General features: G+C 37.9%; 1 protein-coding gene across 16 annotated transcripts in view; it reads right to left on the minus strand.

The window, feature by feature from the left end:
* The window catches only part of TENM3 (teneurin transmembrane protein 3), a 423644-nt gene that overhangs the window by 137411 nt on the left and 261207 nt on the right, over positions 1-25026 (minus strand). For all 16 annotated transcript variants that reach the window (XM_068137014.1, XM_068137013.1, XM_068137012.1 and 13 more), the window contains one exon: positions 2345-2582. In XM_068137014.1, coding sequence (XP_067993115.1) covers positions 2345-2582 — 238 coding nt within the window. The remainder of the gene's footprint in view (positions 1-2344; positions 2583-25026) is intronic.

Below are 25026 nucleotides of genomic sequence, written 5' to 3' on the forward strand. Positions count from 1 at the left end.
TGTTTTGAGTTTTTTTATGTGTAGATTTTACTGAGCCCCAACAGAGTGAAGACAGTTTCTGCCACTGCTCAGTAACCTCATTGTCATTTACATATGGCATCAAAGACGAAAGAAGCACTCATGTAATCCAAGTTATAGTTTTAAGCCTTCATAAAATTTCAAGTAAAGAGTATTTTTAAATTATAAACCCCATCAACTGGGATTTCTGTTTTATGTTATTATCTGTCACCTCACAGTTCATCTATTTAACTAGTAATAGCAATGCTATACACAAAAACATTAACTCCACAGAGCAAAATTGGAGAATATTCTATTAAATATATAACTGAATCAAATATTATTAAATACATATTTAGAATTCACTTCTAATCCTACTGCAAAACAATGGGGACTAAAACCTCCCTCAGGCTTTGTAAATACAACACTCCCCTACATGCACATACACAAACCCAGTCTATTCACTATTCAGCTGCATATGACAGCACGTTGTAGGCAATTTTTATGCCACCCATCACCAATACAAACCTACAAAGATAGAAAGATAGCTGTGTATATATGCTGACATTCACATTCTTTACCTTGAAATAGGGACAATAAAAATCTGACTGTGAGCACAAGCTAAAACATTGACAAAGAGGAAATAAACCTTCTTTCAGACTGAGAAAAGGATGAGGGTAGAGACTTATCACAATGTTGTTAGTATATTTGAAACTGGGCCTAAGAACCACACTTAGTATAGAAGGTTAACCAAAAAGGGAAAAATCAGTGACAAACAGAAGGGGTTCTTCACCTTCTCTGTTCCAACCAAGTGATGTTATTAGAGAATGAATATACAGTAGGGCTCTGCCACGTTTTATGCAAAATTTTCCCATTAAAGTTCATTTACAAGTGTTCAAAACTTGAACACTCAAAGCCCTTTCACTTTCCATCAAGAACATTTATAAGATGAAAATACTGTAGTTAGTAAAATATATTTACTCCAGGCTGGAAATGTTATTCTCATTCAAGTCCTTTGTCTTTTTCTTTAGAAACACAGCAAAACCACAGATGTAAATAGAAGCAAACATGAAAGACCTTGCCCCTCTACTGAATATTAACCAGCGTCTGGGAAAAGGTCAAACATACTAATCCCACTAGAAACTCTTTCTTAATGTACTAAATTGTCTGTGTATGATGATGAAAGCCCTTCAGTGAAATCCTATTCCACAGAGCCCATGTCTCATAAGTAATCAGCAGGGCTCAAGAAAGCTGCGAAAAGGAATAGTCATTCCCAAAAGCCTGATGGAAGTGTTGCCTGAAGCATCTATGGAGACAAAGATACCTAGTAGAGAATCTCAAGGTCACACTACCCTTTAAATTGGTCCAAATCAGCTGGACTATCCTTGCTTTGCTTCAAAACATAATGTCAAGGGATTCAAAGAATGAACTGAAGGGATTTCATAAACATTTTCAAGAATTACTGTTAGTTTCAATATAGTTATAAATGCTCAGTTTGATGACTAAATTGGAATATTATGGCTTTTGTTAATAAAAAATCAGTGCTGACTGAGTGATACATGACTACTAATTAATCACTGTAGGTAAATTCAGCTCTGTGCCATTAAGTCCTACAAATTTTTTTTAGACATCATTCTGCATCATACATCATTCTGCATCCAAAGAAGCAGCTAAAGCCACCCTTTGTGTTAGCTCCTTCTTTCCTAGAGCCAGGTATCAATTATAAAAGTCAGTTTAGTTGATTAGGTGGTGTTGGATGATGGGTTGGACGCGATGATCTTGAAGGTCTCTTCCAACCTGGTCTGGTCTGGTCTAGTCTAGTCTATTCAAGAATGAGGACAGATACAGTGCTGCACCAGAAACAAGTGAGTTCTTTTGTCTCACCAAATCCTAGGCAACTTTAATCACCTAGCCTCACATGGTAATCAGCTAGCCTCACATGGGTATTTCTTTAAAAGGGACCAAGTGCAAAAGCTAAAAGGTAGTATAGAAAATTCATTGACATTCTATCTGTATGGCAGTATATATTTGACACATAATATATCTGGCAAGCAAGGCACATAATGTCTTCCAACAGTCAGAAGTCACAGACTACAAACAGGAAGGAAAATGCTTGTCTGGAAACATTAATATATACTCTCTGAATCCAATTACTCTGCAGCAGGCATTGTAAGGGAAAAGAGTGACACTGGATTTTAGAGAAAGTGGAGGTGTTTTTAGGACTGAAAAGTTTTCAGATTTGTTGCTGAATGAGGGGAGGTATTAGGTGCTGGTCATCTTTCATTGAGTTTTCTTTAAAAGGTTTCCTTTAGAGTGCCACGATCTGTAACAGAACCTAAATAATTACCTGCTTTCCAGTGGTGCATTACTGCCAAGGACCCAGCTGTCCTGCAGCTGGACTGACTCAGGTGTGGTTTGCAGCTCGGCGGGCAAAGCAGCCGGCGGGGCCGGACTCTGATTCCTTCTATTTGTCAGTGAGTTTCTGTTAAGTGAGGTGATGGATGGGTGATGCTGTGCTGAATGTTGCTTGTGAGAAGGCGGCAAAGGCTGCAGGGTCGACTGGCCTTGGTTATTTGGAGGTTGTTCTAAGAAGAAAGAAAATTAAAGTTCGTTATACACCATCTTAGCATTTGCTACAATGAGAGCAGAATGAGAAATTTGATATAAGCCTATCATCTAATATATTACCATATTATTCTATTAGCAGGCATTCAGTGACATTCTCTAAGAGCAAGTTTACCCTTGATACACCAAGTTCTAATTAATATACAACAGATGGTAAAATTGCTTTTCGTTTTAATTTGTTTCATTTTTTTTTTAATCTGGTTTTATTAACACCTACAGAAAATAGCATCTGACAGATCCCCTAATGTGCCTTCAGACTTCAGCTTTTTTTAACAAACCCACCCTGAAATTAAATGGGTAATTTCGGTAGAACACAAAGGTTTTCAAAAGGCGTATAATCCCTATAATTATTTAATGGAGTTTTTAAAGCTTTATTTAACTGCAATAAATTATTACAAGCTAGTTGCTAAACAGCAGCAGACTACTCTAGTTTAGTGCATTTCAAATAAGGCAGATCTGCACTATGATCTGCTAATAGTTGCTAAGTATTCTTTAGCAGAAGGTCACTCTGTGAAGCAGATGTTGCTTCATGGATATTTAACAGACTGAATCACATCTGATTACAACGTCAGAAGACTCATATACTTAACGACCGTCACATCCATTAGAACACACAGAGAACAGATTTTCTAATTTCACACTATGCAATATAACTACAGTTTGGAGTAAGTCATAGGTGATCAGAGAGTTAGGCCATCCAAAAAAAAGGAAATTATTTTTTGTCTTAACTAAGCACACAACCCATAAAGCTTAAAAGCAAAACCTTCAAACCACAAACCCCACAATCAAAGACCTTCATCAGTGTTAGGTTGTGAAAAATCAGTAGTCATAAATAGAAGAGAAACCTTGCCATATAACACAATGAACACACACACACACAAAAAAACACCACACCAAAAAAACAGCTTAATGGTTTGCTGTAATTTAGCAATGACTGATGACACTTAAAGTACAACATTTAACAACACATAATTCACATTACAATTTATTTCCTAAACTAATGTAACAGAACATGCTTAATAATATAAATGCAAACGTCAAGCAGAGCAGAAGATACAGGGCCTGCACTTTGCTCACAGTCTAAATGCTTTCACATAGTTTTTAAATTAGCTGTTTGATCTTCATAAGCAATTCCCTGTTTGGAACTGGTTATAACTGCAAATTGTTGTCAACCTATATAATAATACCTTGGTACAGAAAACAGACAAAAAGGATTTCTGTTGAAACAGATGCTTCCAATAACTTACAGGTTACTACTACAAAAATAACAGTGAGTGTAAGAAAATCTGAGAATGTTAAGAACTAGATGTGCTAAGATTAAACAGACAATCCAGCCTTTGGAATAGTTTCTTTTCTGAGAACAATATTCTCTTTTCTATTTATTTATCTTATAGTAGGACTTCTGCCACTAACAAGACCAACACCAAATCTGTCATGAAATGAATGCCAGCATTTACATTATCAATAAGGTTTTCAACATCAAATCCTTAATACATTAATGAAAAATTACCTTCCAGGAAGGATACAACTGACCAGATTTGAATTTACTAACACTGACACAAAGGGTGTCATGGCATGTGATTACCATCACCATCAAAAATTTCAAGCCACTTTTCAAAAGCCAGCTAAAGAAAAGTTAAAAGACTAACAATAGAAATCCAGTTCAGATTACTACCTATTCACTGGCTGGCACATAGTTAACTCTGGCCCTATATTTTATGATATCTAAGTGTATGTGTAATCAATAATAATATATACATGCACACATGTGTCTGTGTAAGTATTTAGAGATGTGCATGTGTAAATATGTCTACATAAAACGGACTAACTACACAACATTAAAAAAACCTACAAGCAAGATTAAATAATTTGAATGAATGTATTTCTAATCAGATAAATTACTGAATTAAAATTGTCCCAAGGACCTGATTTTTTGCCTTTGTTATTCCCTTTTTTGACTCTCATACCTGCCTAGCCTCATTGAATAGTGTTGCCATGATCAGTGCAACACTATCCTCCTTTGCAGCTCCTACTGGCCGAATTGTTATCCTGTCATCCCTTATCATCTTATCCAAAAACCTCAGCTGAAAATCTATCCATTAATCTATCATTGTTAGTACTAAAGATTTTTGGACTGTTAAAGACAAAGCATATGATAAAATTATGTTGATCTCTTGCACAAGGGGGGTGTAGGGGGATGATGCCAGGGCTGTAGGCTTGTTTCAGATACAAATCAGCTATTCCCATACATTCTACCAACAACGAAAAGGGACAGTGCATGCTCTGCAAAGGATATTTATGCATTCACCCCCAAAATGCATAGATCTAGTGACTAGACCCATAAGATGCTGAAGGAGGGGAAACTGCAATCCTCAGTCCATAGACCAGCTACTCAGTCACTGTTGGGGATTTAGATTATTCCCTTAGAAATTTGCAATGAACCTATAAAGTCCTTTTGCTGTATAATATATAAACATTACGGACACTGAAACTACAGAGTAACATATCAAAAAATTAAAAGTTGCAGAGTGAGCTTGTAACCATAAGCTACAAACTAGAAGGGAGATAGAAGAGCACAGCAAGTACAGCTTTGCGAAGATAACAAATCTTCAAAGCCCACTGTTTCTCTCCATAGGACAGACATTTTCTAGTGTTCAAGGCAGACTTCAACTGGCAGGGAATTTACAGCTGCCACAGAATCAGAAACACCTGAAAAATCTGGAATGATTTACTCCTCTTTTAATCATGGAAGAGATAGAGGTAGAATTGAGCCTAGTAACATTAGATTTTCCATATATCAATAGAGCTAAGAATCTATATTCCTCTATGTTTTTTTCATTTCAGTATTGTCAGCCTGAATGGGAGAGCACTGAGGGCGGCTCTTTCGATCTTTCCTTTAACCTGTCAGATTTCCCGAATCCACAGCTATGCCTGGAACACAATTTTCAACTGAAACTCCAATCTTGCATCACTGATTTGTGAGGAAGATGTATTCATCTCTGTAGTCATGTTTTGAATGATGTTAAGCCAGAGTCAGATTCTTTTTCTACTCCTCTTTCAAAAAAATTAAATAGCTAAAGAACAGCTTTCAGTATTACTGCAACTTTCACTCAAAGGTATCTGAGGTAACGTAGTAACTAAGCTTCTGACATCCCTGTGATGCTCTGAAAAAATGATCGTTGCACATGCTGGGAAACTGAGGCGTAGATGTTAAGTGGTTCACACAGGTCTCCTGAGAAATGAGCATCACAGACAGAAGAGGACTGGTGTTTTTGCTTGTCATAATTAAGGAACTGATAAAGACAGTGGGAATATCATAGAATTGACAGGGTTGGAAGGGACCTCAAGGATCATCTAGTTCCAACCCCCTTGCCATGTGCTGGGACACCTTCCACTAGATCAGGTTGCCCAGAGCTCCATCCAGCTTGGCGTTAAAAACTTTCAGGGGTAGAGCTTCCACCACCCCGGGCACCCTCTTCCATTGTCTCACCACCTCATCACCATGACACAGATACATATGTCATGAGCTCCGCTGCACTGGCCACTACTGCTGAAAACACTTCTTCATGCGCCACAATGGCCAGTACTGAGACCCTGCAACTCCTCCTTCTTCAGTATCAGCTTGTTGGAAAATGGAAATCCTAGAGGGAAACAGTTCTTCCCTTGGCCAGTGAAAAGATTAGCAGTACTGAGACTTGGCTAGGGCCCTCACAACAAACCACTTACTAGAAATTTCCTTCTTATAGACTGTCTAGAAGAAGAAAGAACATTGAAACCTGATAAAGCACAATTGCATTGAAATACTTCAAAACTATTGCAGAAAACTGAAATTGCTTGTCTTTAGATTAGATTTTTAAATGCCTTCCTAGTTGGTTTAATCTAACTGGGAATGTCTGGTTCATACTCAAATAAGCAGGTAGGGGTGCAGGTGAGTTTTTGTCTATAAATGTAAGCTTTAATTAAAACTGTCTTGATTGGTCTAGACCTTACTGGCTGTAATGCAATCTTGTTCATCTTCAAGAGAAGATTTCTGCAGTAAGAAGCAACGTAAACTGCCCCAGCAACCAGCCTATGCATTCAAGTTGTTCAGGTGCAACCAAAAAAACCCACCTCTGTTTTTGAGGCATTTGCTGCGTAAGTCAGACTCAGACAATTATGCATGTGAACATATGTACAAAACTCACAATAGTCACAAAAAATGGGGTAGAAAGCTGTCTTACTAGAGTTACATCCATTTTTCAAAATGTATTTAAATGGTTATGTAGCCCAGGGAGCTACAGTGAAGTAAAGCAGCCTTTTGAGTTGTAAAGGTAAATGACATGGAGTCTGTAGCTGTTCACAAAACTTTTTCCCTCTTTTTTTCTTTTTCAAAATGCGATTTACACTTAATTAGTTTAATCATTTAATTGTTATAGAATTTGAACAGTATATGAAAGAATACAGAAAGATGCATATGTGAAAGTAAAAAGGAAAGACATTTATGATAACTACTGCCACTTGGAAGAGAGGGGTTAATTTAGAAGGAGAAAAGACGACCAAATATCCCTGAAAAAAAAAAAGTAATTTGTGGTACATTTTGCATGATAGCCTTTCTATAATAGACAGATCACTGAGACATGTCAGCTAGCTACTCATGTAGGAAAAAAGGGTGATTTCCATTTGATAAGGACTAGGCTTTTTACAAGTGTATAATTAACATTAACTTTGAGCTTCCATGACAAACACAAAAGCGATGACTTCCATTATGATATAAACATTTTAAATGCGAACATAATGTAATTTGGTATCTATCTCTGTGAGAATCTTAACTCTTTCTACTCAGGTAGCTCCTTTTTTCCAGCTGGAATAGAGTGAATGTTTTAGAAAACTGGTAACAAAAAGGATGACCTTTCACTTCCAGGTCACTGGTCCCCGATCTGCTAGCCCTTGATTGCTAGCTGTCAAAAGTAATTTTTAAAAGAAATGGTTTGACTTTCTCAGTAAAACACTTTGATGGACTTGAAATTTTACCTAATTAACACACAGACCTATCTCCAGAAGTATGATTTCCCTTATAAATCCCTGAAAATAGAAGAAAGTAGATATTACAGCTTAATTATTCCTAGAGCTCCCAAAGGAGGAGTAAGACATGCTACCTGCACCACAATGGTCAGATATTCAGTGATTCTAGTCTGGGAGCACTGAGAGAAGCTGTATTTCATGAGAAGCTGTATTCATGAGAATCTGTATTTGATTAATGCAATCAAAAAGAAGATTAAGTAAATGTAAATGGAATAGAATTAGAATGGAATAGAATTAACCAGGTTGGAAAAGATCTTCAAGATCATCAAGTCCAGCCTATCACCTAACACCATGTAATCAACTAAACCATGGCAACAAGTGCCTCATCCAGTCTCCTCTTGCACACCTCCAGTGATGGTGACTCCACCACCTCCCTGGGCAGCCCATTCCAACTACCAATCACTCTTTCTGTGAAGAACTTCTTCCTAACATCCAGCCTAAACCTCCCCTGGAGCAGCTTGAGTCTTGTTCTGCTGGTGGTTGCCTAGGAGAAGAGACCAACCCTCACCTGGCTGTAACCTCCCTTCAGGTAGTTGTAGACAACAATAAGGTCTCCTCTGAGCCTCCTCTTCTCCAGGCTAAGCAACCCCAGCTCTCTCAGCCTCTCCTCACAGGGCTTGTGCTCCAGACCCCTTTAGAGAAAAACTGCACATTTAAGTGTTCATTTGTAATTAGGCAGATCTGTCTTTTGAAATGAACCACTGCCTCAGCATACGTTTGTGGCAATGCCAGCGACGAGCAGCGTGAGCAATCTGGCAGTGCAGGCCTAGAGCCTGACATGGTGGCAGGCCATGCTCAGCATAAGTGCAGAGCCAGCTAGCAGTGTAGCAAAACAGTGCTGTGCCTGCAGCATTTAACTAAAGCAGGACACTGGTAGCTATAAACATGGACAGTTATCTTGGGACAACAGGACATGCACCTGCACCAACAAACCTTGCGTGTCGCTAGTAGTTGGACCAATAATCTGTAATAGTGCAATGTGTGGTCACTCATAGGGAACCAATGAAGCCATGCCAACAGGGCACTCCGAGTTTATATAAGTTGTAGAAGTTCCCTTGGTATGCACTTCTGCCTTTCCTGTCTCCTCTTTTTCTACACTTTACTGTGCTATACCTGCACTACAGGCCTGCACCTCAGGCCTGCACCATTGGCCTGCAACACTGGAACAATAAAGGAACAATACTTGATCATACTGGTCAGACGTATTGATTCCAATCGCCATCGCCTCCAATATACGTTGTTTTTTTTTTCTCTGCCAAGGTATACAAGACTCAAAGTTTCCTTTACTATAACTTGCTTCATGCCCAAAGTGGCTGCTTTAAAGTTCCAAACCACATTATTAACATAAGGAAAGAGGTGACACAGTGCTTACCACAACAAGAGAGCCCTTTCACTCTGATTTGCTGTCAGCTTGCTTCTTTTTTGCTTGCTTTACAATTAATGGACAAACAGATGGAAACAGAATTAACCTGCAGCCACTGCTTCTGTGCTAGCTAAACAGTGACAAGATTGTGGTGGAGTGACAAGGGCACTTTGATCAAGATATGCATCTTGTGTGTGTGTATGCTATTATAATATAAAATGGGAAAAAAGTCATACCAGTAGCTTGATCAAAGTGGACCAATGTTTGTATCCTCATCAGAACACTGCCTGTAGGGTCTGAAAACCTGTCAAGCTACCCGGGAGTGAGAAACTACCAGGGAATTTAACTGCAGTGTATGCTCTGAAACATAGCCTTACTTATGCATCCAATGTCTGGAAGAAATGATAAAGAAAACCTGAGTTTTGTCATTCACATTAGGCATTTTTCTTTAAATCTCAACGTTATTGTATTTTTAAAGAGAAATAAAGACTTCTGCTGTGAAAGGGAAGAAAGACTTATTTGACTGTGGAGAAATTCAAACTGGTCTCATGGTGCATGTGGTAAATATCTAGGATCTACCAGATGTCAAGAGAAGTAGCTGGAGCTCCCTGGAGGGCAGTAGGCTAATCCTTTACATGTAACATCTGTATTTTAAACACAAAGTAAATGTTGATAATTTCCTGTACCCTATCACGCTGCACCAGGGGAGGTTTAGGCTGGATGTTAGGAAGAAGTTCTATACAGACAGAGTGATTGCCCATTGGAATGGGGCAGGTGGTGGATTCACCATCATTGGAGGTGTTCAGGAGGAGACTTGATGGAGTGCTTGGTGCCATGGTTTAGTTGTTTAGGTGGGTTGGATTGGTTGATGGGTTGGACGCGATGATCTTGAAGGTCTCTTCCAATCTGGTTTGGTCTATTCTATTTGGAAACTGTTCCTTACCAGTTAAACTTACACCAGGAAAAAACAAAACAACCAGAGTCACCCACACAAAAATGCAATCTTTAGGAGCTGAAGAAAATGTATTTTTACCAATGTCTTTCAGTTGTGTCTTTCAGATGTGCTATCTACAGGACTGTTACCTCAGGTTAAAGGTCCACTTCAAACTTTTTATTTCCATTTCACATCCATTTAGCAAAGTATTTCCCCTCAACATCTTCACACTGATACTATCTGTGCATGCTCAGCTGTTTTGTAATTCAGTTCTCCATAATGTTTAAGAAATCTTACTGCAGCAAATGGAAATCATCAATTACTAACAATCTTTTCCACAAAAACTTTATGAAGCATGTAACTGAACTTCAAACTTGCTTGAAAGGCAGGTTATTTTTTTTTTCTTTTGGATTTTTAGAATAAACAAGCTAAAAAGCCCTATACTCTAAATGATATGTGACCCTGTGAAGACAGATAAAATAACTTTCTATTTTATGGCATTTACTTTGAAAAATCTGATTAAGATAGATGTTTCTAGTTTGTAATTCTTCAATGTCATGTTGTCATAGTTCCCATCACCAAGATGCTTTAAAGGCTTTCGATTAATATTGCATGTCAGAACTGAAATTACATCCTTTGTCGTTTAGTTCTTAATGGTGCAAATGATATCTATCAAGTAGTGCTTTATGAAGCATGTGTGTTCTTTATTACAGGCTGTTTTCACAAATCTTCTTCATGTTTCACAAAGACTGGTCATGGTTCACAACAAATATACCCTGCATTAAAAATCATGCCAAATCTCAAATGCAAAATAAGACTTGGATTTTTCAGTGAGGTTTCATTAATAGAACAAAAACTTTCTTAATATGTATCTCTATACAATCAGTGAAATTAGCAATAAAAAAAATTATTACTGTCAGCCTCTCAACTCTGCATGAGAACTATAAAGAACAGAAACCCCAGACAACAGCAACAAGAAGTGTGGTTGTGCATTATTTTCACAAGTTACGTTTGCCAAACCTTCCCAGTGCCTCCATTTTTTAAATGGAGATGATACAGATGAATCAGAATCTGCAACATTCCCTGGTAATCCAAGTACAACAGAGATGTTAATTTGCAATATCCATCTGCATAGAACAAGATTCATACAGTTAAAATGTCAGTTTATTGGCAACTAGTTAGACAGCTGAGAAGGAATCTTAGGGTTAGTTATTTTTGGTCAACCTGCCTTTTAAACAAAACCATACAAAGTCAGCAAAACTTAAGCTTTACAGATGAGGCATAAACAGAACATATTTTCCAATTTATTTATTTTCCAACGACATAAAAGAGATTTTTCTTGATGCCTAACAGAGTAAGGCAAATACACTGTGGGAAGAAATACTGCCCATTGAGAAGAAAGCAGGTATTTCTTCCACAGATGGTGCTGAAAGGAAAAATAGGAGGATTTACTTCTGAAAGGTTTATTAAATGTTGTTTCCACTCTCTGTTGTTCACTGTGGGAACTGAATCAGCTCACTTTAAAAACATTTTTTCCATTAGCTGGAATCGATTCTCAGAGCATTCCAACATATCCACCTCCAGCCTGTTCCATTAACCCTTTCAATACATATGTAACTTGTGGTCTGTATTATGGCAGCCAAAACACTGTTTAAATACTATATATACATGCCTTTTCTCTGTGGAACCATGTAAGAGACTGGCTAATGATAGGTAGTTACAAAAGCATATGGTGTGAAAGAGCTCAGGTTGGGATAACAAATTCACCTGGATCAAGGAAAACTGACAATGATGCTGTCATCCACAAGGCGGATGTTCTAAGTAACAAAGTAAACTGAAACTCTTGGGGGGGGGGGGGTTGACTGAGAGGAGTATGGCTTAATCACCATATGAAAGCTGAAACAGAGATAAATATTTCACTTTCAGTGGAAAAAAATAGTAGTGGAACTAGTTCAGCAAACAGCCTTCCCAATAGCAGCTTCTTTATCCCCAGAGGGATTTAAGAAGATGAAAAAAGAAAAGTACAGAAACACTGTTAAAGTAAATTGAAGTTTAATCTGCCAGGGTAACATGATCCAGCTTTAGAAGAAAAGTAAATATAAAAGATAAGATAAAACACATGATGGCAACTATGAACACAGAACTAGAAGCAACAGTGCAGTTACAACCCTGTTGTCATATTACGCAAATACCACATCCTTCCACCCCAGGCTAACCTGCACACTAATTAGCAGGCATATTAATAGACATGACATCTATTCTCTTTGTAGGACCTGTGAAACCAGTGAAACCCTTGAATGGTAAAATGTCACTGATTTGTTTCCAATAATTTACCTGGAGATCACACTAGGAAAGGATGCTATGACACAGTGGGAAATTAAAAAAAGCTTGCTCACTTGAGACACAAAAATTACATTCTGCTTGCTTAATGCAGAGACTCAAAATATAATAATGAAGCTTTTAGCAGTGTACTCCTCGCCTGGCTTCCCCACAGTGGGATTCAGGTGACTTGCACGACTATGGGGCTGTGGATCACCTTAATTCACACTTATTTCTATTCACAGATTCACAGATTGCATTGGGTTGGAAGGGGCCTTCAAAGATCATCTTGTCCAAATGCCCTGCAGTCAGTAAAATCCCCCCCAACTAGATCAGGCTGCCCAGGGCCACACTGAGTCTGATCTTGAATGTCTCAAGATGGGGCCTCAACCACATCCCCAGGCACCTTTGTTCCAGCATTTTGCCATTTTCGGTGTAAAGAACTTCTTCCTTACATCCAGCCTCAATCTATCTTCAAAAATCAGACCATCCTTCATCCTTTTGAGTCAGAAATGATCAACTTATGCAATTATTACTAGCTTCAGATATTCTTCTTTACTGATAGAAATCAGTGGAGAACCAAGTTTTGAGTTCACAAATTGAAGGCTAGCTTTTTAACTTGGGAATTTAAGTTTTTTCATTGAAAGAAAGAAGCCTCTGAAATAAAAATGGAAAATTCTGACTAAAAGACTTGGCAGGGGGAAGAAAAATTTCACTTTCCTAAATACTGACAGGGGACTAAATTAAATTGAAAAATCTTTGAATACATAGCTAAACCTCCCTGTAAAATACATATAAAGCGATGTGGAGTATCCCATTTCCTGCTTTGCTCATGCAGCACCTTACTGCATAATTTGTGGTTTATAAATATGTTTTATAGAAAACAAGTACCACGCTTCAGATGAAAGTAGACCAAGTTGTACAACCCTGCCTCAGATAAATGTGTTAATATATACATGTAGCACCACATGTTTAACTGGAGCATGGTATGCATTTTGCAATCTGATGCACAACATGCAATAGATTTCATAGCATTTTCAAGCATTAGATAATTTTGGTTGCTATCCAAAAATAATTAAATGAAAGTGAGGTAAGACTGCATGTTTTTCTTCGTCTTTTGATTTTATTTCTTAATACTTCCAATAAAAAAACAAAATTTGCCAAATCTTTTTCCTGTAGAAGGAGTCACTACTGTACAGGTTAAAAAAACCCAGCACTTTCATCACCTCTAACATGAAAAAATGCACTCAACAAGTTGCACTTATGCAATGCTTACAGCTGACATGAATAGTACTGGAAAAAATGTACCTTTCTTCCCAATAGAAGAAATGCCATCTAAAGCCTCTTTTAGTGCTTACTAAACCTGACTTTTACTGACATATAGCTGACATTCATGAAGAAGGACCTAGCCACCGGATTTCCTCAATTCCAAGAGCCAGGGGGAAAATTCTTTACTAATTAAGTCAACTGAATTTTTGCCATGGACTTAAGGTTATTGATGCCTCTCGAACATTTTGCACGCTTAGAAAAAGAAAGCCCCTCAAACATTTTGCATGCTTAGAAACCCAAAAGTAGTTTGAAATGCCCCCAAATTAGTTCATTATAAGTGATTAAATTCTCGACCAATTTCTACATGCTCAGCCTTTCCCAAGTACACAAGGCCACACTAATAAAATCTGTGAAAGATAAGTAGGAATAGGAAAACGCAATATAAAACTTCTATGCACAAACAAGTGAGTTGGTTTCATCAGATTTGAAAGAAGTCAGATAAGAGGCATTCATGTTTTGCTTTTGAGGAAATGAAAAAGGAACAGGGCCAGTGAGATGAAAAGAAAACCACGAGGGGAAAAAATGGAAGAATTGCACAGAAAAGAGACTAAATGAATTAGTACACAAATGAGACACAAAAGTGTGCAGCTAAAGACAAAAAATGCCAAGAAAAATGAGAAAACACAATTTTATCAGAAAATTGCAGTTAATCAAACTTTTATGGAAAATACAGCCTTAACTCTAAAGAGGGGAAAAAAAAAAAAAAGGAAGTTTAATCCCAGCCTCTAAAGGTAAATATTCCTGTAGGCTGCAGCCTAGATCTTAAAGTGAGAGAGAAATAAAGCAGTAACTCACCTCATGAATTTTTGTCTCTAGATCAATTAATTGATCTATGTTATCAAGTACAAGAAATACACAGACCATGAAAGACAGGAGAAGAACAAGCAATTAAACTTTCAAAATAGCTTTTAAATATTTTTTTTTTTTTCTCCTAACTGTGTCAGGGAACAGAAATGTGTGAGAGGGAGAGGCCTCCACAAGAGCAAACTGAGGAACTACTGTTCTCTAATGACTTTAAATAAGCTTTTTAGGATTACACGTGAATCAGAATTTTGCTCTTCCTCCTTACATTTAAAAATAAACCAACAAAAACCTCCTAAAAATATTATTTTGATTTTAATAAGATATCACTCTTTTCCAGTGACAATCATTGCAAAATATTTCTTGAAAGATGTTCTGGGTTTCCAGTACAGCTCCTTCCCTTTTAAGAAGGAAGACAGAATCATTAATTCTCAAATCAGACATACACTGTAAGCTGTTCAGAGTTGAAACAAACACTACCTTTCAGTCTGAATGTCTTAGTTCACATAACTCCTCAACAAAACACTCCCATATCTAGCACAGAATTTGAAATATGTCTATAATAACTTCAGAGGTATCAGTGGACAAAGAGTGATTTTACTAGATATTTGTAGGGTCCAGAATTTGTTATGCACATGCTCTGAAGGACAGCATTAAGCTGAGCAGGTTAAACCGTACTGTTATTAATTATGAGACACAATTATGTCCCATAGTAGACAGTTTGGAGGGAAGTTACAGATTTTTTTTTCTAAAGTACAAACCATGGCAAACTGTGAAAAGCAGTCTTTCTTACATTTAAATTCTGCATGTATTTTCATAAATTACTACAGGCTTTGCCTCTTTCTGTGCATTGTTTCATTATGTCCTCATTGTGCTGCTGGTCCAAAGCTGTTTCCAGCGGGTGATCTTTCACATCAGTTTCATAGATTCTCGCCTGAACCAAGCTCCTTAAATAAACATGGCTGATTCATGTCATACTAAGCTCTTCCTTTTAATAACACTGCCGTAGTTCTAAGACAGACACTGACAGAAGAGATAAGAGGAAATCACAGCTCACAACTACAGGCTTTGATTTAAGTAGCGAACTAGATAGTATAAAGATCCAAAAAGAGCAGAGCTAAAATAAATGTTTTTGAAACAATGGCAAAAATACACAAATAAGCACAATGCAAATCACCACCATGGTGCAGTGAAAAGTGGTAAGATCTTCCAATACTGTTAATGAGTGCAAATTCCACAGTGCTCCTGCCTTCCAGGCAACTGCAGCAGCAGCAAAACAGACACTGCTTCTTCTGGGGCAGGCAAAAGCTACCTAAAATGATTCATTACAATTCTGTGTCTTTCACCAGTATTAAAAATCCTGCAAAATACTCAGTTCTTAAAAAGAGACTTATTTGAAATCTCCTAATAGTAACCTAATTTGTACACAAGTAAGTTGTGTGAAGAAAGTGTGTAAACTCTGTATCTATCAGCTGTCATTTCACCAGTAACATATTTGTCAAAAATGTTTCTTGGTATGCTGGAGAGCACTTACACAGATAGCTTGCTCACCACATAACACTGCTGATTTATAAAGCAAACAATGCCCAGTCAAGGCTCATAAGATCTTATAGACAGAACCACAGGAGATATGAATGACTGTGGTGTCTGGAAGACTGCTGCCTTCTACTCATGGTGGAAACATCCCTCTGTTTCTGGCATAATCACGCTGCCCCCACCTGAATGTATCTCCTTGGTCCATCTCCTGGTTAAACTATCATAGAGGCTTTCTTTTTGCCTTCCGCTGTAACCCCAATGCTGGTGACAAGCAGTGTGTGTGTGGCACAGAACTGTGAGGCAAACGCATGGTCTCAAGCAGAGAAGCCTGGTATTTAACATGCTTTTATAACTACTACTGGGGGCTAAATCCAAACACTTCAGGAGAACTGCCTTGTGGTAAGACTGCAATCAGAAAATCTCTTTTTTTATTCCTGGCACAGCCTGTGGCTTACTGCGTGATCACAAGCTCTCAAGAACCTTTCTAAGTCCAGCAGTTGTGCTGCTGAAGGTGGGTAATGATACCTGCCAAGGCACAGGGGGCTGCAGGAATCAATTACATGCTCAACGGCTCTTCACTGCTCTTGAAATGAAGGGACTTCTGCATGTGAAACTTGAGCAGATACAGCAGAAGCAAGTAAAGGCCTCTACTCTCAGGCTGAATTCACAGTGGAAAGCACACTGACCAGTATGTTTGTGAAGAGGAGGAGGAAGGGTACATTGTGTTCTGCTGAAGAGTGAATGGGTGGGTATATTCAGAATATCAGACTTTCTTCTGTTGGATCAAGTTTCCACCATTTTTCCACAGAGAGACTGAGGGTCTGGAAACACGTGCAACCCGTCACAGCAACTCCCTGCAGCCCAATTTCCCTGGCTCTGTGTACTTGTAAGCAAGAAAGACTTCACACACACATCCTTTCCCAAGGTGTGAGGTTTCACAAGTTACATGTGGCATTACAGGAGAATGTTTTGTCTTCCACAAAGATAAAGCAAGCAACGTCACAAACAAGGTACCACTTCCAGCAAAAGTTACTGAGTTGTTCTACACTCTCAGGTGAATTACATCTATTGAAGAAATTCACGCTTTGGAAACACATATGTAAAAAAGCTCAAAACAAAACCAAACAAACAGTGACGACTTTAGGGTACATTAGCTGTAAAAATTACCTGGGAATGCAATGCTTTTAGAAGCTGCAAACAGAGACAATTATCATTTCTGAAAGCTGATAAGTAGCTGTCAGCAACTCCACCAGCAAGTTTAAGTAGACATCAAGCAGACAGATTATCAAGGTAACAGAAGTACTGACTAATTGTGTAGCCTAATCTGGCAAGACAAAAACCAGGCTAGATGTGTTTATTTTTAACTAAGTACATTCTGGTTCCAAGATTTCCTCCTTTAATTGCTACCATTTTATAATAAAATTGAATTATTCTTTTTAAAAGAACTTTTAAAAGTAAAAACCTGACTTTGTAGATAGCCTCACACAGACTTCCCAAATTTCTAAATACCAAGGAGATACTTGACAGAGACTAAGAACATTTTTAGAGTTTGCTGCAATAGTTACAAAATAAGATGCTTGCATGGTAATATTCTCCCATAACAGCACAATCTTCAGGCCTAGTTATTTTATAGCTCTCAGTCAAGTTGAGGTGAAGACCTTCTAATTAATTTTGTGAAGTACGAAATTCTTCATGGCATGCTATATGTACTATATGCTCTTCTTTAAAGACAACTACAAAATCTGAAGCACTTCCACATTAAGCAATTTACATTCAGAACCTTTCCCAACAGTACAGGACTTTTCAAAGAGGCAAGGAATAATCTTCAAAGTACCTACCCAGCCACTAGCCAAATCTCAATATGCTGGAAGCGTAGACACAAGAAAAAAAAACACAGACATGGCATAAAGCTTCTTTGGTGAGTTTTTTTCCCCAGTAGCTTCTTTAAGTAAATGTCAGTTGACTGTTGTTTATGCTTCCAACACATGAAGTTGTAGAAAAACATCACATTTGCCAGAGGCATGATTCCTGCTTTATGACCGTTTATAGTCAATCCTCACCCAAATGTAGGCTGTGGGGGCACTACTGAAAATTCCTTGTACTGTGAGAATGCAGATTAAAATCTTTTGTTTGGGCCATAAGAATAAGCCTTTCATATACTGAAGTGAGAGATGATGCTAGCTCTTCTCTAGCAATTCCCAAAAAAGCAATTTGATGACTGATGAGTTGCTGCTGATGCCATTGTGGTTTTCTGTAACAGTTACATGCACAGCTAATCGTGTCAATTTTCCAGTCCCAGCAGGTCAACTCATCTGGTTTGTGTACAACAGGGATGTGTGAACTCCTCCTACATGATAAACTTGCCACATATTCCAATTTACATTTGTACTTTGCTGAACACAGGCAAAGATGCCAGATTTATGCCCTACTAGAGTTAGTGCTCAGGTGTTTAATGGCTAGGGCTTTTTGTTAATGCCAGCAGTCTCTAAGAGCTTTTTAAAAGTTTCCTGACACAACCTGAGGAATTCTGGTTTGCTGGTTCACATGCCATAAAAGTCAGCCCCAATTGGTGTGTGTCCCATCTAGATCAGAAACAACTTTCACTTAACACAGAGATGCATTTTGAGTCTTCTTTTGATTTGTGGCCACAGAACGAGAGAATAGAAGACTAGTTTCTATACAGATGGGTTTTTCCTCATTTACAGAAAGTATCCTCAGTGTCTACCAATTAGCTGTTTGAAGCCATTTAATGAAGGACTGAGTTAACCACATTCTTCAACTGTATTTATTTACCTTTTTTGGTATGGACAGAGACACACACACATAAAACACTTCCTGAGCAACTAAAGCAATTTGGAAAGCAAACCTCAACAAAAATATTAAAGAAAGCTTCTAGGTTCAGTCTTGCTGCTACAATGGTTAAGAAGGTCTTTCCTGATGCCATGATTTGTTATGCCCTTATGCTGGAACACACGGAAGACTATACAGCTCTAGGAAAGGCATCTACTCAAACAGAATAAAAAAATCATGTTGTCTTTGATATTTGCTATTTACTACTTAATAGCTCCTGGAATAGGAATACTTTGCACTGTAAGTACTTGTGTACATGCATAAAAAAATACTTCTAATATGTCAAAAGAAGTACATTTTAGTATTTCTTAATATCTACTAATGGCATGTCCTTGCTATTTACTAAAACTCAGGTGAGATTTTACTGTGTCTGGTGTCACCTGTGATAATTTGCATCTCCCTAGGGATAAGAGTAGTAAGCTGTCTTCAAACCACTTATTCTTGGCATCAAAATGGAGCAATTACAACTATGTCTCACACTTTGTCTTTTAAGGATGCGTCATGTTTATTACTTGCAAGAAGAAAATTACTCCTGTAATGATGTTTTTTAAAACCACTGGATTCAAACAAAACCCAATGTGCTGGCTATAAACGCCAAAGTTGAATTTGTTTACAGCTCCTGTCTCCCTGGCATGTAAGCACAAAATCCTCAAGCAGGAAACTATCCTTCCCCCACTGGCTGTTTTAGTGAGGCAGAGAATACTAGGAAATTTCATTCAAGGGTTTGGGAAAGCATCCACAAACATTTTGCTTCTGTACTAATATTACTAGGCACTGAGCTAGAAGTTATTATTTAAAATGGAATTGCAGCTATAAGGTGCAATCACCAGAACTACATGAGGAGCTAATGAGACTTCTAACTTGTAAAATCATAGACTTAGTCCTGCATTGCACATGCCTAACACACAAATGCAAAGTTCACAGTAGCTTGGATAAAGATCTCTGAAATATTTAAGAATGAAAAGAAAACTTCAATAACTATATGCATACGTGTAATTAGGAAACTGGTCTTCAGATGCAAAATGAAAGCATAACACTGAATGCATACAGCTGTCCAGTAAAATACATCAGTTGCATCAAATGAAAGATATGATAATTATGAGTACTTTCCATAAATCTCCAAAGTAATATATAAAAAACCAGCCAATAAAACACGAACAATTTGGGAAAAAAAAAGGAACTTGAGCTACTACTTCCAAAATACAGAATTATATTGGGCTCATTTATCAGTTCAGAGTGTTGTATTACTGAGTGGAAATGACGTCTTTGTAAGGTTATTTTCACAAAGTAGCTTCTTCTACAGAGTCTGTGACTCCTTTCTACATACTAAATAAGAAAACTGCAACAGAAAAGATCTGTAATTAAAAACAATTAAAGGGGTATAGAGATTTGAAGGATTATAAAACTAAATGTGAAAGCCACTCTCATTTTTATTTTAAGTTTGCATTTCTTTTTGTCATTGATTGTAAATCTTAATACACCCTGGGTAATTCACACTGTTCTGTTACACAGCATCTTACTGCATCATACACTTAATAATGATATCCTGCACATATGGCATTTGGTTGAGAAATTCCTAGACTGATCAGCTGATAACACAATCACAAGCAACATTGTTTTGTTTCTAAAATATGAGGAGGGATTAAAAAAATGCTAAGTTGTTTTCCTAGTGCTTTAAGTAAAGCAACTTAAATATTCCCCATCTTTCAAAAAAAAAGAGTCTCTAGGCAATGAAATCCTTTAAGAATGCTAGAACCTGGGAAAGGAATAAACAAAGCACAATAGCAAATGTATAGAAACAGCCACTCAGACATGTCCAAGATGATTTTACTGGCATAGAAGAGAATTACAGAACAGCAAAGAAAGAGGGGGGAGGGAGAGAAAAAAAGACTGACAAGGGAAGGACAAAGGCACCCAAGAGGAACCTCTGTCCTAGGACATAAAAGTAGCAGCTATTCTGTTTTACTAATTTGCTTCAAAGAGTAATTCTGCTTATTTGCAGATCACGTTCCAGGGTGCCTCAGAACTATATAGCCCATATTTTCTTTTCTTTCAAGTAGACTGGTTCCAACCAAAGTACCAGGGCACTGAAGGAGATCCTGGGATCAGTTCTCTATGCCACATGACATTCATCTGCTCTGCATTATGCTGCCAGTCAATTCCGTCTGACCACTCAAGCCCTTTGAAAACCACCAGTACAACCAGAAGACTCCTTTGCAGGGCTGCCATACTTGTGCTTTGAGCATATGTGGCCGAGAGCAGTGTGCGCCCCAGAGCAGATGGAAAAGCACATCAGGCCCACTCATACACTGCTGGATGGCTACTTAAGGTGCTGGGAGCATAACTACTGAATTAATTGCTGGATAAAACTAATTAATGACCTTTCTGAGGTGACACATAGATTCTCTACTCCAGGAAGACTCTCGGGTGTGATCTCACTTACACACAACAAGGGAGTCACCAAGGCAGTGGTGTGCCATCTACATGGTACTGTTTTATAAAAGCTTCCATGTATACCATAAAATGCTCAGTTTCTGCTAGCACATCTAAACTCTTTTTATCCTTTGTCCATCAATTAATCATTCATCTCACATGTAGGCACAAATGTGGCACCACCACTGCAATCATAATCTGATGCCACTCTAATATTACGATCCTTCCACTTATGCAAAATGCAGTCTTTTACACACCGTAACGCTGTTGAAGCCCTACTTGCTGACTGCCTGTCACCGCTTGAACAAATTTCTTTCTTTAATGGGGCTACCTGAGCATGAAACACTCCTAAAGCTGCTTTTGATAATTCATTTACATCATTTATTTCTTCAGGAGAAATCTGCAACTCCAAACTTGACTTTCTTCTGTTAAAAAGCACATTTTAAAAGTATCATCTAATAACATTAACAATATTCCAGGGGGAAAAAGGTTAGATCCTTATTTATAAAACATATTGATTTCTATACCAATTGTTAGCTTCAGCTACTTAAAATTCAGACATTTGCACAGTTCTGTACATTACGAGCAGGAATATGAAATTGTATAAAGCGGAAATAAAAGAGGTGGAGAAAACGGTCGCGGAATAGCACAAATCTGGATGTTAGCTTTTGGACAGTGGGCATAAAGAACCACTTGATAGCAAACTCTCACATTAAAGATTGTGGCATTTTAGGTTAAGTGGAAGCATCTTACAGAAGCCTGAAACCAGTTACTCTCTACTGCAGAAGTGGTCATATTTCAGGAAATTAACATCATTGCTGCTACCAGCATCTCCTTCATTTCCGCTTTTAATCCTCTTACAAGGATATTAAGGCACCCAGGAATATCTCAGTTCCCCGGGGCAGGACAAGTAGCCCAGCACCCAAAAGTTTAAGATTATCCTGCACTGTTAAAACAACCCAAGACTGATATTATTTTGTATCTTTATCTTCCATTTTTCTCATTGCACCTGAAAATTCCCCCAACAACCAGAGCAGACATTGAAAGTCTGTTGTGTTTTTTTTGATCAGTTCTCATCCCTTTCAACAGTTTTCCTGCTGTAAGAGGGATCAGAAACAGGCAGGGCATTAATTTTCATTCTCAATTATAAAGGAACTAGATTTGTAAGCATTTATGCTTGTGTGTTTGCTGATGTTTCTACAGATGGTTGGAATATGCTCAGCATAGCAAAGAAGGGTTAAACCAAAACTCTGGATAATGAAGACTGTAATATGGATTAGAACCATAATTTTTATACTTTGTTTCAAAAAGCATACATGCTGCACAGCACTCCATTACTTTAATGTGAAGACACAAGTATTAAAAAGAAACATGACATTGTTATTTTAATTATGTAAAACTGTAATTGGCATTTATTGCGTAGGGCTTCAGAGAGAGAGGAACATGGGATGAAAAGCTGATTTTTTCATTAAACAGCTGCCCCAAGGCAGATACACTCTGAACAAAGCACCTTTTCATGAGATATACCTGTCCCATGGAGAGAACAACAAAGGGCATGAGGAAGGGAAGGTAGGAAGCCTGGACAAGGAAAGAATGCTATGAAGAGAGTCCATTAGAAAAGAGAAAAAAAAAAAAAAGGATGAAAGAGAAAATAGAAAGTGAGATGGAGTGGCATTGTATAGTTTAATAAAGTTTAAATGGCTTAATAAGAAAAAGAAGCCTTCAAAGGTGAAGGGGCAAAAAGAGGGACAAGAAGAAATAAGAAGAGCACACTCAATGGATGAGAAGGATTGAAACTGAGATAGAACAAGACAAAAAAAAAAAAATCCTCACCAACCAATGGGAAGGAAAAGGCAAAAAAGTCACCTCCATGCATATGGATCACTTCAGTGAGCCAAAATGCTCATGCTTAATCGTGTCTGTTGTATCCTACATTTGACTATATGTCATTTCTCAGCCCTTTTGGCTGCTTAAGGAGCATTAAAAATGCTCCTTCCATCAGCGATGGAAGTAAGGGCAGATTACAGGACTTGCTCTTCCTCACTTACCTCTTCTCAGCTTTGCCCCTATGGGGTAGGCAGAAAGACCCAGAAAGAACATCCCCCTGTCTACTGTTCCAAGATAGGGGGTGATATCAGAAAAGAAATTAGCCCCTAATCAGTTGTATGCTGTTAGTGGAATGGGGTATTCATGCCTGCCTCTCCGTAAGAGAAAAGAACATTTGACAACACTGGACACTGCTATAGTGGGGTGGATGATCAGTCTCCATTATTCATTCATTTATTTTTTACTACGGTAAACAATGAATACACCAAGAAAAAGGCATCAAACTTTCCAGAGCTTTCTGTGGATTCAAAATTAGAGTTTTTGATGCAGCACCACTTGACTTCCCTTGTACCTTATCATCACTATTAATGGTCATATATGGCAAGGGGCAACTTCTTTCCCTCTAGATATCTGGATAGTGCAATGAAAGCAGCACACCATATTAACATTATTAATCTACAAAGCAGCAGAGCTTTGTTCTTCAAGGCAGAAATCATGGCAAGTTTGGTAAGACTACATAAACCTGCTATTTATGTCAGCAGAGAGCATGGTTCTTAGTAGTGGAAGTCTTTGTCACCACAAAGCACACTTTTCACACTTCTTTAAATACTTTCAAATTCTGTTGTAATCAAGAGAGTATAGTAAGAGGAAACAGAAACATCAGCATACTGGAACTACAAATTAATTCTGCCAGGCTCAAGTCCTTAACTGCACTTGTGTAAATTTAGTCACCAACTGCCACTGTTTAGTATTCACATTTTATTATTGCAGGATCAATGCTGGGCAAATCTTGGGCAGAGCACCATACAAGAACTTTGCTAAAGCATGCATGAACAATATTGAAACACCTCCAACTTTCCCAGTGCAGAAGTAGCACTAAAGGGTACTTGTTTCTAGAAGTGTGTGGTTAAAACGCTTAAATTCAAGCATTTTATTTTTTACACACATGAAGGAAAAAAAAACCCAAACCTGGTCTGTTGGGGCCATGATCATAAAGAATTATTATATGGTAATGAAGCAAAGTTGCATTCAAAGTTCAAGACTGAGTCAACAGAAATTCCAGATATGTAACAGAAATTTTGATCTGAGTATTACTAATGGTAAAGCAACTGCACAGACCTGGGCAGGCTATACTGTTTTACTCAAGTATTATACTGCTGGTCTTCCTCTACAAAACACTAGTCATTTTAATGTCTAGCTAAAAGTATAAATAATTGTAATAGGAGAGGGAAGAATTTCCCTTTCAAGCTCAAAACTATGCAAGTAGACTGATTGATTCCTCCACCCTACCCAGGAATGTCCCTCAGGGCCTCCTGTCCCAGAAGCCTTGCAAAGCAGTTTATTCTAGAGGGCTATCTGGAAGCTAGAGTTTTAAAAATATCTAACCCATCCTCCCTCTCTGCCTTTGGGTTGACTGTCTCAGGCACACAGTAGCCAGAATTCACTACAATTAGGGGAGACAACAAAGACTTGTAAATAGGAGACTAGACTAAAATAAGAAATAACGCAACTTGAGTGAAGAAGGGATCCACACAGGGTGCTGCAGAGCATTCTGATGCCAATTATTTTGAGTTATTCATACAAAACTGTAAACAAAGAGAAAAATATTTCATAATACAAGCCACCAATTAAGAGCGTTGTGGAAACAGACCAGGAAGGGCATCTGAAGAAAAACGCTGCAGTGAATTTTGAGAACTACATTACAGGGCATAAGCAACAGATTTATGCTTTC

The sequence above is a fragment of the Melanerpes formicivorus genome, unplaced genomic scaffold (assembly GCF_026170545.1).
Source record: "Melanerpes formicivorus ecotype bairdi unplaced genomic scaffold, bMelFor1.0.p_v2 SCAF_4, whole genome shotgun sequence".
Taxonomy (NCBI): Eukaryota; Metazoa; Chordata; class Aves; order Piciformes; family Picidae; genus Melanerpes; species Melanerpes formicivorus.